This window comes from Leptodactylus fuscus, chromosome 6 (genome assembly GCF_031893055.1).
Source record: "Leptodactylus fuscus isolate aLepFus1 chromosome 6, aLepFus1.hap2, whole genome shotgun sequence".
In the NCBI taxonomy this organism is placed as follows: Eukaryota; Metazoa; Chordata; class Amphibia; order Anura; family Leptodactylidae; genus Leptodactylus; species Leptodactylus fuscus.
The window spans coordinates 38,846,873-38,864,471 of record NC_134270.1 but is presented as its reverse complement, the minus strand read 5'-3'; the positions used below and the strand labels follow the sequence as shown (position 1 = coordinate 38,864,471).

Below are 17,599 nucleotides of genomic sequence, written 5' to 3'. Positions count from 1 at the left end.
GAATCAAAAAGATGGGACCTCTATTGATCACTAAAATAAAGGGGCTGTGCCGCTCCTGTACATATGATGCCCATAAACCTCAACACAAATACTCTTTATAGTAGAGATAGCAGGTTGTAATATAGTCTGGAGTCAACCTTCTAAGGCTAGGTTCACATCAGCGTTTGGATTTCCATTTGGGGGTAATCCGCTTAACCTCCCCCAAAAAACTACATATACATAGACTATAATGGGATTCGCGTGGTTTCCGCCCGAAAAAGGCGAAAAATGTGGAGAAAAAACGTTGCAGCAGGTTTCTCAACGTATTTGTCATGTGGAGGGGCGAATGGAATCTCAATACCAAGCGCCAACGCTGGTGTGAACTGAGCCTAGGAGAAAAAGTACAGGACTAACAAATAGGATATGGACATTATGACTTTAAAAGAGCCACCGGCCTTCGTCTTCTATAATATACTATCAGAACGATCTACAGACATCGAATGGAAAAAAACTCTCTGTATGTTAGAAATATTTTATGAATTCATGAACCTGGATGAATAGCTATAGGTACATGAAAAGAAAAATACATTGTATTGTAGACTTTGCATCTTCTACTGCACTGAAACCTACGCTGGAAAATCCTATTAAGTGTCTTTTTTCCATGTTCCAAGAAATCTCCATTCACACTTAACTCCTTGATCACAGTTTTTTACCCAAATCTGAGCTAAAGAAAAAAAAAAAGAAGTGAAAAATACTGATCGAATATGAAGGTTGCTGCACTACGAGATGGTCATCCACTCGTCCAGGGTAAATCTGGGGCACTAGGTTGCACTACTTTTTAGTACTATATCACCATATGAACTGTCTCGTTTTCTTCTTCTTTACCTCTTAGAGCAGTGGTAGGGAACGTACGGCTCTCCAGCTGTTGCAAAACTACAACTCCCAGCATGCATACTTGCTCTGCTGTTCTTGGAACTCCCATGGAAATGAATGGAGCATGTTGGGAGTTGTAGTTTCACAGCAGCTGGAGAGCCAAAGGTTCCCTACCCCTGTCTTAAAGGAATTATTCAAGATGTGTGTTTTATTCATTTCTGAAAGGCTAAGAAAAAAGTGCTCCACTTGTTGACCATATGACAGCTGGAGCTGGAAAACATCTCCTCGTGCCACGTAAAAACCTCCTCTGCTCCCTATTCCTGCTGCGGCCATGTCACAAACTCTCGGGACGCAAATGAGGTCTCTTGCACAAGGAGGAATATGGTCTCTCTAGTGTCACTTTTTGGAAGAAGGTAGGTCGCTGTTCGACCCATTAATGTGCCCATGCCTAGGGATTGAAGCCAAGCCAAAGACTCCTCCAAAACAAAGACGTCCATCTCCTGGGTTGGACGCTGACTCACAGTGTAGCTACCTCCAATAGGTGGCACTAGAGTGACAGCTTTCTTCCATTTAAGGACATATTTGTCCATATTTGCTAATCTATTACTATATATAGGAGCATCAATGTAGATAAGAATGAACTAAATCTCCTCCCTATGCTGTGACAATACCTGCAGTGTAAATGGACATGTCCTGAAGGTTTTTTAACCCACAACAAGTCAATTGATGCTGCAGGGTTTCAGTGCAATGCAAATGCTGAAAGCTGTAGGATACGGAAAGCTATTACAAAAGGAATACTCCCCCCCCCCCCCCAAACCACCTCAGTTCAGGCAGTTTTTGCAGTTTCAGACAAACCTGCTGCTAATTTTCCCTGATGCAAACCTATCTTGTAGGAACCCACCCCAAAAAAGCTAATTTGCATAATGTGTCCCAGGGTGCATTGCATCTGTAAGACTCCCTCTGCCAGCTGGTAGCCTCTGCAATAAGAAACAATACCCTACATGAGAAACTGTTGGCACGTGACACAGTTCCAGCAGGGACACCCTTTCCTCTATGCAGGGTATAGGTTTTGTATACACTGTGCAGAGAGTGAGGATTAAAGGCCCCATGTACGGCCCTGATCACACTAGAAAACAAGTAATCGATAAGTCCTTCTACTTATCGTAAAACACCTTTAATATCATGCGACTACAGTATCATATGCGGAGCTGTATCTGCAACTGTGACCATATCATTTTACATTGCTATAACTGGGTATATGGAGAAAAAAGACTCAATGCAGGGAAACTGAGGCTTGAGGGGGCACCAAACCATTACAAAACCTAGAACTGGTGCTATATGAAAGATAAGATTCTTTGCTTTCATATGACACCATGATGGCAAGGTCAATCTGTAAAATTTTTAAAGGAATCACCAATTCAATACACAGTCAGGATTGACATATATAAATAATACAGACTGTGTTCTCAACTGTTGAAGTCTCTGGACATAGTTGTGATCAGAGATGAAAAGCTCATCTTTCATATGGCACCAGCAAGACTGTTCTAGGTTTCATAATGCCCCAGATATAACTAATTGAAATGACTCCCCAGCCACAGCTTCCCTGCATTATACTAGAGCCCATATAACTTATGAATGCATTGTACAGATTACACTAGGTAAAGAATGAAGAAGTGCAGGAAGACTAAATGTCTTACATATACATATACTGCCAGGAAATCAAATATTACATTTAAAGGGGTATTTAATGGGCAATTAATAAAGGAGTAAGTGCAGATTGTACCGTCATAAGGTGCCCATACACATCATATGCATGTCGGCCAAATCAACTAATTTACAACTGGACTAAACTAAGCTTGCATGTGTGTATTCGATTGAAAGGAATTACCATTTGCCAAACAAGGCTAAGTTCATACGGGGTTTTTTGGTCCGGAACCTGAGGCAGCCTCCGGGTAGCCGCGACTGAAAGCCGATGCACTGCACCGGCATCCAGTCCCACACTCCGCTCCTGATTAGGCCCAATGAATGGGCCTAGTCAGGAGGAGGGAGTGTCTTCAGGCTGAATCGCAAGGCGAAACGGCCTGAAGAATGAGTATCTTGCTATTTTTTCTGGGAACCGGAACAAACCGGCTTCCGGAAAAAAGACCTGAGCGGCTCCCAATGATTTCAATGGGAGCTGTCTTTTTGGTCAGGATTTTGAGGCCGTATCCAAAATACTCCATGTGAACTTACCCTTATAGTAACGTATTGCAGTTCATTTCACTCTGCATCTGTGCTCTTAAAGGGAGTTTGTCACCAGAACCTAGAATATCCATGCAGCCCCTGCAGATGGATAGTACACAAGGTGTTATCTCCTTGTGAATTGGTACCTCCATTGGTGAGATATTACTGTTTTCATAAATATGCAAATGACCACATTGTCGATTACCCCTTTGGAGCAATACAATGTTGGTTTGTATATTAACCAATGATATCTCACCAAAAGAGGTCCCAATTCACAAGAGGAAACACCATTGGATACAGTCAACACTAAGCTATCTATCAGCAGGACTGGGTGGATGTGCTGGGTTCTGGTGACAGACTCCCTTATGCTGGGTTCTGGTGACAGACTCCCTTATGCTGGGTTCCGGTGACAGACTCCCTTGTGCTGGGTTCTGGTGACAGACTCCCCTATGCTGGGTTCCGGTGACAGACTCCCTTGTGCTGGGTTCTGGTGACAGACTCCCTTGTGCTGGGTTCTGGTGACAGACTCCCTTATGCTGGGTTCTGGTGACAGACTCCCTTGTGCTGGGTTCTGGTGACAGACTCCCTTATGCTGGGTTCTGGTGACAGACTCCCTTGTGCTGGGTTCCGGTGACAGACTCCCTTGTGCTGGGTGTTGGTGACAGACTCCCTTGTGCTGGGTTCTGGTAACAGACTCCCTTATGCTGAGTTCTGGTGACAGACTCCCTTAAACCAGCTGACACCTAGTTTGGCCGACATAGCAGTAGGAAGGGATCAGTGTTTTTGGATTCATATGAAACAATACTTTATAGCAACTTGATAGAAGATTTACTTGTGATTTTTAATTTTTTTTCTTTTAGTTTTATTGTTGGGATTTATCTATGTCCCATTCACACGACTATATTTATGTTGAACATTTCATATGCAGATTTCTTGCCAAACACGTGAAGGGATACAATTAGAGGATAGAGAAGTTCTCCGATGATCCCCAAATGGGCTGCATTCCTTTATTTTGGCATGAAATATGCAGATGGAACCAAATTACAGCTGTGCAAATGCAAAAAATGGAAATGACAAGGCTACAAGGATTACTGTATAATCTGGAGGTTTTTATGTAAAGGACACAGAGGCCTCCTATGAAAACCAGGGCAGACAAGATATGAGAGTGCGGTCCATAAGAACTATCAAAATTTTAGCTTGTTCTAGCTTGATAATTGGTTACATGGACAACAACTCCAATTTTTTTCTATTCTAGTTTTCATGTAGACTTGAAAGAAATGACTTGATCTTCTCAGAAGAAGTTGGGTGAATACAAGGTTCCTGTACTTGACTACTTACCATACACATAGAGCGTGTAATCGGCCGATGAGCTGCCCACACTGTTGGAGGCCTCGCATCTGTACGTGCCATTATCTGTCTTGTTTAGGCTGCTGATATAGAGCTTCTCATCCTCAACCTGGACATGGTCAGGAAGTTCATCATCTACTCTCACCCACGTGACCTTCTCTGGTCTGTAAAGACGAAAACAACAACATGAGATTCGCTCTCAGTACGAAAAATTGACTTTAGGATCTCCTATGGTAAGAATTTACTAGAATGTTTAATATGTTAGAAAATCGTAAGTCTCCAAGATCTCTACAAGAGCACATAATGAAAATAACGATGGTCGGTGTAAGGGCTTGTTCACACGGGGCAAGAGGGGGCGGATTTTGACGCTGAATCCACCTCAAAATCCGCCCCTCACAATAGAGGTCTATGTAGACCGCTAGCGTCCTTTTTTCCATGAGCGGTATGTTCCTACTCACTCCAGCACCCTCCGGACTAGGCCCATTCATTTGGGCCTACTCTGGAGCGGGAAGCCGCAACTGTCACGGCTTCCCGCGTCAAAATCAGGACCAAAATATGCGGTCCTAGCCCCGTGTGAACTAGCCCTAATTGGCTGAAACGCAGGTTCTTCAAGGGATTCTTTAGTTTACAGTGTCTATTTTAATATACCCTTGTATATATCTAATAAAACCGGTTTATAAATGATATAATATTATAATGATCTAAATTATAAAACCACTTTTCATATATGAATAGTACAGGCGAATATAAGAAACCTTGTAATATATCTTATCAAAGAAATATGTTTCCTCCTCCACGTATAAGGATTCTTTACTTCTCCTTATGACTCAGGCTGTTCAATGGTTTAGGAGTCCGTCCCTGTATCAGATTACACATAGAACTCTATGGAGAGGACAGGGGGGAGAAGGAGCCTGGTAACTGATTTATTGCATTATTTGCTAAAGTCTTATTGTTCAATATACACTAGTGTCATAAGCGCTCACGGAAAGTGTAGCAGAGTTAGCAGTATGTGTATGCCTTTAACTGCAGCCTCCTCCTCCCTCTTTCCCTCTCCATAGACTTCGCTGTAAGAAGCATCTTAGACTGATAAACAGTGAAGGAAACATATTTCTTTAATAAGCTACTGTATATTACAAAGTTTCTTATAGTCACCCGTACTATTCATTTATAAAAAGTTGCTTTATAATTGTAGGTACAATTTAAGGAAGCAAACGTGTCATATTAACATATACGAGCGAGGTAGCATTGTGTCAAAGGTCAATCTCATGTCCAGAGCATAAGTTGCAACACAAGGAGGGAATTTATATGATTTCTGTACGAACTTCTGAAAAGAATATACTAGGACAAGGGGAAGAGAGAATTTTGGCATTGCTAAGGAACCTTCTGAGAACACTTGTCACCTGCGTATTTTGAGGCAGAATATCTTAAAATGTCAGGTCAGCATATCTGACTGCTCAGCCTCTCTCTATAGTCAATCAATTGGTTCACGTTTCTACCATCATTACAGATCAAGAAGCATGGCCTCCATCCATCATGATTGTAAAGGACGAATTACTACACTCGTACACCACGCGTTCCAGCTCCGCACAAACAAAACACACAATTAAAAAAAAAAAATGGAAGCTAACTTTAATTGAATTATGCTCCATTTAGGCCTGTTAGACAGCTCCGATAATTAAAACAAAGTAGTTGTTGTCAAGTCTTTCCATTCCATCTGTATGTATCTACATTAACATATTCAGAGAGAAAAAAAAAGTTGTACATGCCAGTGCCATAACAACGTCATTGTCACTGTCAATGTCACACCTCGCTCAATGTCACTCGCACCATATCAGTGTCACAACCGAGGGGTACGATCAATTATTTATTTTTACATCAATTCATGAATGTCTAATGCTTGTAGAGTAGAGGCCAAATATAAAACCACACTTAATGTCATGGGGTTTAAGATGGAATGTATTATGGATGTACAGCTAAAATCTGGGTCTTATCATTAACATAAGGAGAACCAGTCATGATGAACCTGATCCGCCAGCAGCATGTTATAGAGCAGGAGGTGTGTGTGTGTGTATATACCCTACTAATATTATAAAGTGAAAGTTTGTGCGTTTGGATGTTTGTTCCTCAATCATGAAAAAAATGCTCAACGGATTTGAATGAAATTTAGCACATAGATAGTTTGTAACCTCAATTAACACATAGGCTACTTTTTATCCCAGTAAATGACATGGCTGCAAGACTGTTATGAATTTATGTTCACATACTATATTACATTGCTCTTATCTCAGCTTCTGATAAAGCCAAGTCTGTTATCTCTCTATGTAAACACACAGCTAACCCTGAGTCCATTGTGTACATTTATTTGCATATTATCTGTTCTGCTCCAGGCAGTGCTGACACGCTGGATGGGAAAACACCTTTAACCCAAATTGGCAGGTTGCTACTAAAATAAAATCTAATTTGTTGCAAAATTCTAAAACAACGAGAGCTATGAATGTAGTCAGAAGTCAACAGAGTTCTCCTCAAGCGGAGCTGACGGGATCATCGGCGCCAACAACACGCTTATTATATGGCGTCCCAGTGAGCTGCTGAGATTCCGGAACAATTACATGCACGACATGAGGAACAAGTTCAGCAGCAGGATAGCTTAAGAGCTGCCGAAATGCCGGAGCAGGCAAACCATTGATGGCAGCAATTTGCTGAATATAGGCAGATCATCAATGCCAACAACATGCACACAAAGTTGTGTGAAGAGGCTGTTTAGTATAAAGGATTCAATTACATTTCTGCTCTTTCAAAGCTGCGCAGTCCAGTGAGCAGTTCTACTCCGTGACTGACATATCTCTGCTCATACTGAACCAGTGACTCCGCCCACCGGACTCCTAAGCCCAGACAAGAATAAATGAACAAAATACAAATTAAAAATAATTTTTGACATTAAATTCTATTTCATTCTGCGCAGCTCTTCCTGCGGACAGTAGACTAGAATGCCTTTTCATGGTGGAAGGTTCCCCATAATCCTTTAAGTCCATCAGTGATTTGGGGAGACCGAACAAAAAAATAGTGTTAATAGTTTATTTTTGTCAATTAACAAAATGAAGTGAATGAGGAAAAGAGAAATCTAAATCCCATCAATATTTGGTGTGACCCTCCTTTGCCCTCCATCAGTTCTTCTCGGAACACTTGAAGACAGTTTATGAAGGATCTCAGCATGAGGTTGTTCTAAACATCTTGGCGAACTAAGCACAAATCTTCTGTGGATGTAGGCTTGCTCCAACCCTTTTATTCATGTAATCCCAGACAGACCGGATGATGTTGAGATCTCAGTGGTGGCCAAATCCTCAATTCCAGGACTCCTCCGCCAAAGGGCAAAGGTCACAGCAAATACTGATGCAAATTAGATTTCTCTTTTGTTCATTTACTTATTAATTGACAAAAATAAAGTATTTTGGAAAGCGTTCTTACTTTGCAGCATTTTTACACGTCTTCCTAAAACATTTGCTCAGGACTGTATATCTATGGAAAACTTCAATGAATGTCCATTGCTCATATCCATCATAGGATGAGAGCAACGGACTGTAACAGCGATGAAGCTCCTTCTGACTCCTTACGGAACAACTGACTCTAATGTAAACCACGAGACGGGAGTTTTCTTCATTACAATAGTAAACAAAAAAGATGGAAGAAAAAGTCCTGCATGCAGTGTCAGCCATGTGAGAGCAGACGGACGGTGCTCAATCTGCGTTCTATGGTTAATGTCCTTTTCTCTCATTGTATGACGGATCAGAACAATGGACATTACTAATGGCAATGTGACCTTACTCACACTTGATGCACCTGACTTATTACCAGGCTCTGTCTAAGTACAGTAAGTCAGGAGAAGCGTCGAAAGTCCTGTATGCCAGAAAGGAAATCTGAAGCGGTCATGGACTGATATACATTTCAGAAGTTATAGTATATTATTCAGGCCAAGATATCCCTGCTCCTGCCTCTGCCCCATTACAGCCACTTTCTACAGGGTGCAGAAACAATTGTGGTGCATCCTTGGTGCAAAGCATTGCTGTGCACCAAAGATGGACCCTACCTACACACCCATCTATGCCAGAAAACTGGTGTTAATGGGTTACTAAATTGTCCCCATTGAGTCAATGTTGGTACACCTAGGATACCTAAAGAGAATATCAATGGGCGGATATTGCTATAGTGGCTGTACCTGAATTCTGGCTTAAAATAGGTGCAATGGTTTTACAAAATTTTGTAACCCAATGTCAGTTAAAGTGTTCCTAAAAAAGTGTTAAGAGGATAGAGGGTAGGGTTGTAGCTTAAGATGTCTCCAGTTGTGCCAAGATTTAGGCGTAAAATTCTGGCTGAAATGAAGCCGTAATATACCGTATTATGTTATGTAGGAGGTGATATGATCTCATATTAGACAATGTAAAGATATCCTTTATTAACCTTTTTGATAGGTCTGGCACATTTGCACGGCCTATACAGAACATCAACAAAGCCATACTAATATACACGTCTAGACATATTAACAATAAGACACTTCTTTCTCTAGAAATTTGCAGTTTTTTGATAATGAAACATAACAAAGAAGAATATGCAGTAAAAGCTACTTGTAGACGTCCGTCCTTAGACACCAGATGTCTGTCCTTACGAGGGGTCGGGGACCCTACGGCACTTCAGTAAAAGTCAATCTAATGACTTGCCATTTCTGACCTATAATTTCTTTGATTCTTTGCTTCTCCATAGAGGAGACAAAACAACCTCCTCAGAACACATCTTATTTGTCAAATCCACAGACTTTAACTACCTAGCTATCTATAATTAGTATCTTATCCGGAAATCGGAGGCGAGAGCGCAGGATTTCAATGAGAATGGACAGATTCTTGTCTCTTTGTCAACCAATCATGGAAAGATATTGGTTTAGGAGCTGGAGTCCAGATAGCTTTACATTGTATTTCTTCAAATTTTCAAGCCCCGAGGTATCAGGATAATGGACATCAAGTGGAAACTGGCGCTCATGGGCATATTCAACATTGACGGGTATAATCCAACACATCCAATGACATTATATGATTAATCTGTAACAATGTTGAGCGTGGTCACAAATATTTGACTTGTTGCTGTGGGTTAACAGGTTAAAGGATTTTTTGCATCGCCTATCAATTAATAGGTGGAACTCTGACCACTGGGATCTGTGGGTCCATGTATGTGTTTCTGTCCTAAACTAGGAATGGAACAGTTGCGGACCACTGCTCCACTGAAATGTACGAACTTGGTCTTATTTTGTGTATCGGTGATGCATTCAAATCTTCAAAAACCCCTTTAAGATTGATTTCAGATAAAATTAATAAAGTAACCCACAAATCTTGTCCTGATCACTAGTCCAATAAGTCAAGCTAGTAGCAAAATAGATCCTTATGATGCTACTACCGTAGTTCAGGTCATTAGACCAGGAATGTCGACAGGATTTGCAGAGGAACCAAGATTTGCAACATGTATGTCCCACCCTTCTGTCCCACCGGACGCACCTTCTTCAGGAGTACTAATGTGCCCCACCTTAAGACGTGGGTATCAAGATGACCAGCTTTCAGAAAAAATATGATTTTGCACTATTCTATTGCAAGGTTTCTATTCCATACAGGCCTATGTGTGGTCACCCAGTGGTTGTGTTGTGGATTGCAATCTGTCAAGAATATTGGAATAAGGATTTTATTTCTGAAATTATAGCTCTTAACTAAATCTGAGATCAATTAAAAAGTGGACACATCTGTGGACAAGTCTATGTGGTCAGAATGGTCCCATGGAGCCTCTGTGAATTATTCTTCTCCATGGTCAAAAGTTATGAACATAATACAGGTATACAGGTGCAAAAATGGATTCATGTTATTGTCTGAATGATTGATATACTTAAATAGGGATATGTGTATGGGATACAGAGTGACCACTGGTGTCCTCATATGGAGATTTATGTAATAGATATCAAAGGAAATAAATACCACATGATCCAATGAAGGTAGGTAGCAAACAGGACCAACAGCTTTGATAAGACTAGTATTGGTTCAAGCTGCCGAATTACTAGTGAAATGAAACATGTAATGTATATAATTTCTGGGGTACTCCTCTCAAATCAGTATACATGGTTCCCATCTATACGTAGAGTTCACAACCTATACTTTACCTGGGTTTACCAACTGCTCTGCAGGTTAACTCCAGAGGTTCCCCTTCCCTGGTAAGACCCTGTGGATATATCACCGATACCATCACCACTGGTTTATCTGGAAGAGAAATAAAAATGAGGATATTAATAATAGGGTATCACCTTGTCTGGGATACGGTAGTAACTTGAATTCATTTTCAATAGTTACATCAGGAAAGTATAAGTTAGACACCATGCACATGAGCGTGTTCATTGTCACTGTGCAAGCCATGGTTATCACGATGAGCGACCTGACCCACTGTATGGTAATGGCCCCATATACACGTCTGTCTATTACCACAGGCCCAGTTATGGAATCACGAGCCTGGGGTAAAACTCAGGACAGACCCTATACCTATCTGTTTTGAGGCCCGGGCTCAATGAAGCAAGTTAATGGGTCCATGAAGGCACAGCGATATCATCCATGTACTGTCCGTGCTGTACAATCTGGACCTGGTTAGCCTCACCATGATAGAAGGACACTGCTGCACCTCTCCTGTACTTTCCGAAGAAGGTCTAATGATTGAAACGTTGTTACCATCAATGCTACAAGTAATAAAATATATATTAAGACGGTGACCTAATATTTGGCGCTCTGACGCTTACTTTGTGTTTTTATTGCTATTGCTATTAGTGCTCAGATGGATGCCAAATTCTGGTTCCCTTGGCATGAGGAAAAATTCTTATCCTGCCACAAGGGTGGTACATCCGGGCTAGTAGTAGGGGGGCATTCTGAAAACTTCAATTGAAAGGTTCCTAGAGCAGTTCTTATGGATGAAAATGCTTCAGTATTGTTTCTGCATGGGATGGGCATGGTGCAATTTACAAGATGGACCTACTGGGCATGGCAGTAAATAGGTACAACACCGAAAATCTATCATTAAGTGAACACTTGGGTGCTTCGTTTTACTTACAGCATTAGAAATTACTTATACTTTTTAACTACTGACTAACGTTATTCATCCTGGAAGATTTCTTTCCCTGCCTTGACAGATTTTACTTGCCCGCTTGGCCAAGCCGAACATGCAAGCTAATGGGTGAATGAGCCATCTCTGCTGATTGAAAGATCTTTCAGTCTAAAGTTTCCGAATATCTTTGGCCATCCATCGAGGCTAATGGTTCACAAACTCAGAAGTATGAAATCTATCTACCCATCTAATATTATACACCATAGTATAGCTGTCCAAAAAGTACAATATATTGACAAGAAATAAATAAACCGATTGGCCATAATAATAAAACATATTCTACTACAAGCCACGATGTCGTGACACCTTTTCGTCATAGCCAGAATTGCTTTTTCCAAAAAATTGTGTGGACTCGATGGGTTAGTCTTTGCTCCCCCAGTCATAACTATTAGAGATGAGCGAACACTAAAATGTTCAGGGTTCGAAATCCAATTCGAACAGCCGCACACTGTTCAAACGGGTTTCGAACCCCATTATAGTCTATGGGGGGAAATGCTCGTTTCAGGGGTAGGCAACATTCGATCAAATTCTACTTACTAAGTCCATAAGTGAGGGTCGGGCTGGATTCTTCTCCCTTCGCAGCGTCCCCGCGTCCTCTTCCGGCCTCGAATTCACTGTGCTAGGCATCGGGCCTGGGCAGAGCCGACTGCGCATGCCCGCACTACAAGCGGACATGCGCAGTCGGCTCTGCCTAGGCCCGATGCCTGGCAGAGTGAATTCAGAGCCGGAAGACGCCGCGGGGACGCTGCGCAGGGAGAAGACTTCTAAAGGTAAGAGAAGAACCAGCGTTGATTGGCAATGTATAGCATTCTGCCAATCAACGCTGGTTCTGCATAGAATCTTAACTTCGAACAGCTAGTAGTACTCGATCGAGTACGAGTATTTCGAATACCGTAGTATTCGATCGAATACCTACTCGATTGAGTACTACTCGCTCATCTCTAATAACTACGTGATTGGTTCACCAATTGTCCTTTTTTGTACCACTTTTGGTAGGTTCATACCAGAAACCCGCCACCAGACCTTCTGATGCTTGGACTTAGTAGTGTAGCCATTACATTTGGGCCCATGAGAAAGCAGCTAAGATCCTTTGGCTTGCCAAATCTTCATGCTATCAACACATAAACTTCAAGAACTGATGGTTCACCTGCTGCCCAATATATTCCACTTCTTGACTGGTACCACCATCACTAGACAATCTGTGCTACTCCGGTTACCTGGTAGTGGTTTCAATGTTATGGCTGATCTTTGTTACTGTATGTGATCTTTTCGCACAGTAAGATGGAGATTAAACTATCAAGCACAATTCCAAGGGAGATGAAGCCCATGTCCTGGGGAGTGTACTAGTGTCTTACAAGGGTGTAGGACAAGAAGGACGTTGAAGACTGAAAAGCAGCAGGCTAAGACAAAATGACAGGTTATGATAGAAGAATTTAATAGGGTGGTGCAAGTTAGTAGAAGAAAAGGTGAAGATGGAGTGGTGAATGCTAACAAGGATGACAAGACTACAAAACATAGAGGAAGGGAGCAGCTTCCGAAAGAGGCGAAAATCAATGGAAGAGTAAGGTCGAAAGACGGGAGCCGGAGAAGGCAACAGGAACGATGAGCCACAATGTTGGACCTCCAACCATTATGCATGTTATGTATAGTAGATGCAGTTACCACTGAGGACCCCGACGGTGCTGAAACGGCGATCTATTTATGCGCACTGACAGACCCAAGATATCTGACATGAGGGTCTCGGTACGTAAAGCAATGTGAAGAGGAAATAAAAGCCGGTCAGATTGATATCACAGTAACATGAAATCTATTTCTGCAGCCCGAGTTTCACACTTGAAGCAGCTCAGGCTGAAGGAAACTCATTTGCCTTCATGCTGAGGTGAAGCTACAGATCTATGCCATGTTCCACACTGATACATCCGTCCGAGTGTCATATATAACGGAGAGACACAGTGTGTGCGCCAGGCCAGTAATGGGCTGCTCTCAGCTTGGGTGCACAATGCAGTTCTGTGCAGTACACGGGGGAGGGGACGACACATAGCTCTGGAGAAGAGATGAGCAGAGATACTTCCTATGCACAAGCCCTCTGTGGGGATGGATTAGTGTTTTAAGACCCATCGCTGTCCCTATTTGACCTTGAACAACAGAGGCAAAGACAAAGAGCAGGAAGGGATGATGCAGCAGGGATCAGGGGTCATATATATCCCCTGATGAAATACTGTATACACTGGAAGGTGATGGGAGAAATGCAACAAACGGGAGTCGCAGGACTGCACATAGTAAATTAAAAAAATTCATGTTATAAAGGTATAAAATATTTACCGTCTCCTCAACCAACATGGCCTGGAGCCTAATGCTCCTGCTCTGAAGCTATTAAGGCAGCATTCTTGGGTTTCCTATCTAAGAGCGGTATATGACAATGAGCTCAGGGATATATAGTTTATCTATTTGATATCTTCATGTAAAATTATGTTAACATACAGACAGGACTCCAAATAAGAGGCCAAGAGTCCTACTCCCCTACCCACACAGTGATTGACATTGTTTCCTATACAAGTTTTTAGTGGGTGGAGGAGACAGGACTCTTTGGATTTCACCAGGAGTCCTAATAATATAGATAGTATTTTACTTAATCTATAAGGCTGCTGCCTCTATAAGTGATGTCATTTGAAGCGGTTGTCTAGGATTGAGGGGCATTCACACTACCGCCGCTGTCCTCCCTGGGGTTGTCATCTTAAAGCCTGGGGAAACTGGACAGGGGAGGGATTCCCAGCGGTCAGTTCTAAAACCCATTCATTTGAATGGGTTTTTAAAGATCCAGTCTCTCCGCTTGGAAACCGTTTTTTTATGGATGGACCCAAAGTCGTACATACAGGACTCTGTGTCCGTGCAAACAAAACCCCTTATGTTGCCTGATCTGGAGTCAAGAAAGAATTTTACCCATAACATGAGGAAAACCGGCTTCTACCTCATGGGATTTTTTTTGCCTTCTTCTGTACGGGGTGGACGTTTTTCTTTGCTAAGCCCTGCAAACTATGTAGATAGTCTGTTATTTAGGCTAGACAAGGCCACGCAACAAGAACGCTATTTGCAACAGACAGCGTATGTGTCGTAAGGATTGGCAAATTCCCTTTAAGCAGTAAATTGCCCTGGATTTTCCATCCGAGTGAAATAAGAATCTCTTGTCACATTGAGACGCGCTCCAGTGGATTAATTCCAGTACCACTACTTGCCGTGCTACCACCTCTGACATGAAGGGCAGCAGAAAGGCCGGAGACATCAGGAGCCAGGGAAGTCTTATTATCAGATGAAGCTTCTTGTCTTTGATCTAAATCTGGCTTTTGGTGGCTGAAGCTAAAGGTAGAAATGCATTATTAAAGCTAACGAGCTCCCGCAAAATGTTAATGGACATTAAGTTTGAATAAATGAATTACACATTAAGAGTCGCGGGAAATTCCACTACCTGCCAATTTAAGGAGATCAGATCATTTCTGTTTGCCAATTACGGAGACATTACTTCACAATACTTTCAATTTAGATACATTATAGAGTACGGAATAAGCAGCTCGGAGATGGAAAAAGAAGACGACTTTGGTTCAGAGCAAGAAAGTGATGAGCAAAAATGGGACTGAACGATGAAATGAGGTAGTATATTATAGATATTACATGGCGGGAGGGGGTATTGGGGCGTATACTGAGACTATATACTCTCACACACACAATCCAGTAGTACTGGACTCTTTGGGGTCTTTGGTACAGTATAGCATACTGTATATAACAATCCCATAATATACTGGTCTCTGAGCTTTAGGTTGATATCAGAACCCAACATGCCAACCCAGCTCTGCAGATAGATAAGGCCAGGTCACCCGAATCAAACAGTTTTTTCCCCTTGTGAATTGCGGCCTGCTCTTTTGATTGGTAATATAGAGATGAGCTCTTTGGAGCAATGAGGGTGTTGCTGTTGCTCCAAAAGCAACTGGGACCTGGTGACTGACCCGAGCATCTTGTGTAAATTCACAACTAGAGAGCCACAAAATACCCAAATTCAAATTCAAGCCCTTTACAATTGGGAGCATTCGGCAAATATACTCAAGGCTGAAGATGGCGAAGCAACACAATATCTATGTAACAATTCACCATAGCACAACATAGAACTGGAAAAGTTTAATTTTTTACTCTCCCACACTTGGATAATTTACACAGTGATGTCATAATATGGGGAAAGTGCACACAGTGGACTGCTAATGCTCACAACAGTGTAAGCCTACATTCACACTACTGTTATGAATGTCCGTGGCTGTCATACATCATAGAATGACAGCAACGGACATTAACTGTAGTAGACTAATGGACACAGATGGAACCCCTCTATCTGTGTCCGTTCCCATTGACACTAATGTACAAAACATAGCGGACGCTGTCTTCTATCTTCTTTCTTCAGTCATGTTTGTTTACTTCTGTAATAGATGGAAAAGTCCTGAATACAAACTTCTCCTTCCATCAGAAAAGTAAAAAAAAAAATGACGAAAAGAAAGCTTTTGTTATGTTTTTTACCTTAGGGTGAATGCAGACGGACACCCAATGGAGGAGGCTCCAACTGCGTCTGTTAGTAAAATGTTTGTTGCTCTCATTGGTCACAGAACATTACATAGCGGTAGTGTGAACCTAGCCTAAGTGTACACAATAGTGGCATAGTGGCCATAGTAATATTGGAGTACAGATATAATGCTCACAGTGATGTCATAGTAGACTGATAGTGCTCAGGGTAGTACTAGAGTATAGGTGATAGAGTAGTGCACACAGTACACATAGTGATATCATCAGTGGCATAACTAGCAGGGCCCCAAGGTGAACATTTGACATAAAAACACATAATGTCATGTTCAGGCAATATGATGTCCCAAGATAGACATAATGCAGAAAGTAATGCAGCAAAGAAGGAAGGATTCACTCCAGCAATGTAACAGGGGGATCCACAGCAACTGCTATGCCTGGAAAATACTGGCCTAACTTGAGTGCAGGCCTGGACTTTGCCACATTTATCTGACTGATCAAAATGGAAAACATGTAATGACTTCCATGGGTGGCCATTTTCAGTGCATAAAAGGGCTTTCTCTTTTTATTTCTGAGGTATGTGTGAATTTAAATGGAACTTTAAGCTAGTCAGAGGACCTAACTAAAATGGTCAACCCTCACCCCTCCGGGGCATGCTTTCTACAAGTCCTAGCATGACAGGTAGTGGTATTTTATTCCATTCGGCTTGTAGAAGTTTTTTCACCGATTTTGGTCGGCTGCTGCACCCCTTAGTTCGGCAATCCAACTCGTCCCAGAGGTGCTTGATAGGGTTCAAGTCTGGGCTCTGGGCAGGCCAGTCCATTCGGTTAACCTGATTGTTACTGTACCAAGCCATGGTAGACCTCGCTCCATGACAGTTTGTATTGTCATCCTAGAAGTAACATTGGTCCGACCCATAGAACCGCTATAATGTAGGAAGCGCACTGTTATCTAAAGTAGTGCAATAGGCGTCGGCGTTGAGTTTACCATGCACTGGGACCAAGGGTCTTAGTCCATAACAGGAGAAACACCCCCAGACCATAACTCCACCTCTGCCAAACTTTACTGGGTGTCCAGATACTTATTGGCAGACAGTGTACAATGTCCCAGTAAAGTACTGGAGGAGCATTATGTTTTCCACATACACATCTATCATCCATAGTTATCACTGATTGTATCCTAGGCCTTCTTGGAAATGGGCCCTTAGTGGTTGGGCCCCATAGCGGCTGCTGTGTCTGGTACCCAGGTAGTTACACTCCGGTGGCAGACTTGTTGAACTGAAAGCTGACTCCATGTAGGTGAATGTGGTTGCTTCTCCACAGGCACCTGTTCTCTGCAGACATCAGACAGATGAATGGGATAGTCTCAGACGTTTTTGCAACAAATCTGTCTCATGAGCTGTATCACTAGAGTAGACTAAGCTCCCGTGTCATATCATGACTACACT

At 42.1% G+C, this 17,599-nt stretch overlaps 1 protein-coding gene across 5 annotated transcripts in view; it reads right to left on the bottom strand.

The window, feature by feature from the left end:
* CADM1 (cell adhesion molecule 1) overlaps positions 1-17,599 on the bottom strand; it is a 246,941-nt gene that overhangs the window by 55,348 nt on the left and 173,994 nt on the right. For all 5 annotated transcript variants that reach the window (XM_075279758.1, XM_075279754.1, XM_075279755.1 and 2 more), the window contains 2 exons: positions 10,610-10,706; positions 4,414-4,586 (listed from right to left, as the gene is read on the bottom strand). In XM_075279758.1, the coding sequence (XP_075135859.1) occupies positions 4,414-4,586; positions 10,610-10,706 (270 nt within the window). The remainder of the gene's footprint in view (positions 1-4,413; positions 4,587-10,609; positions 10,707-17,599) is intronic.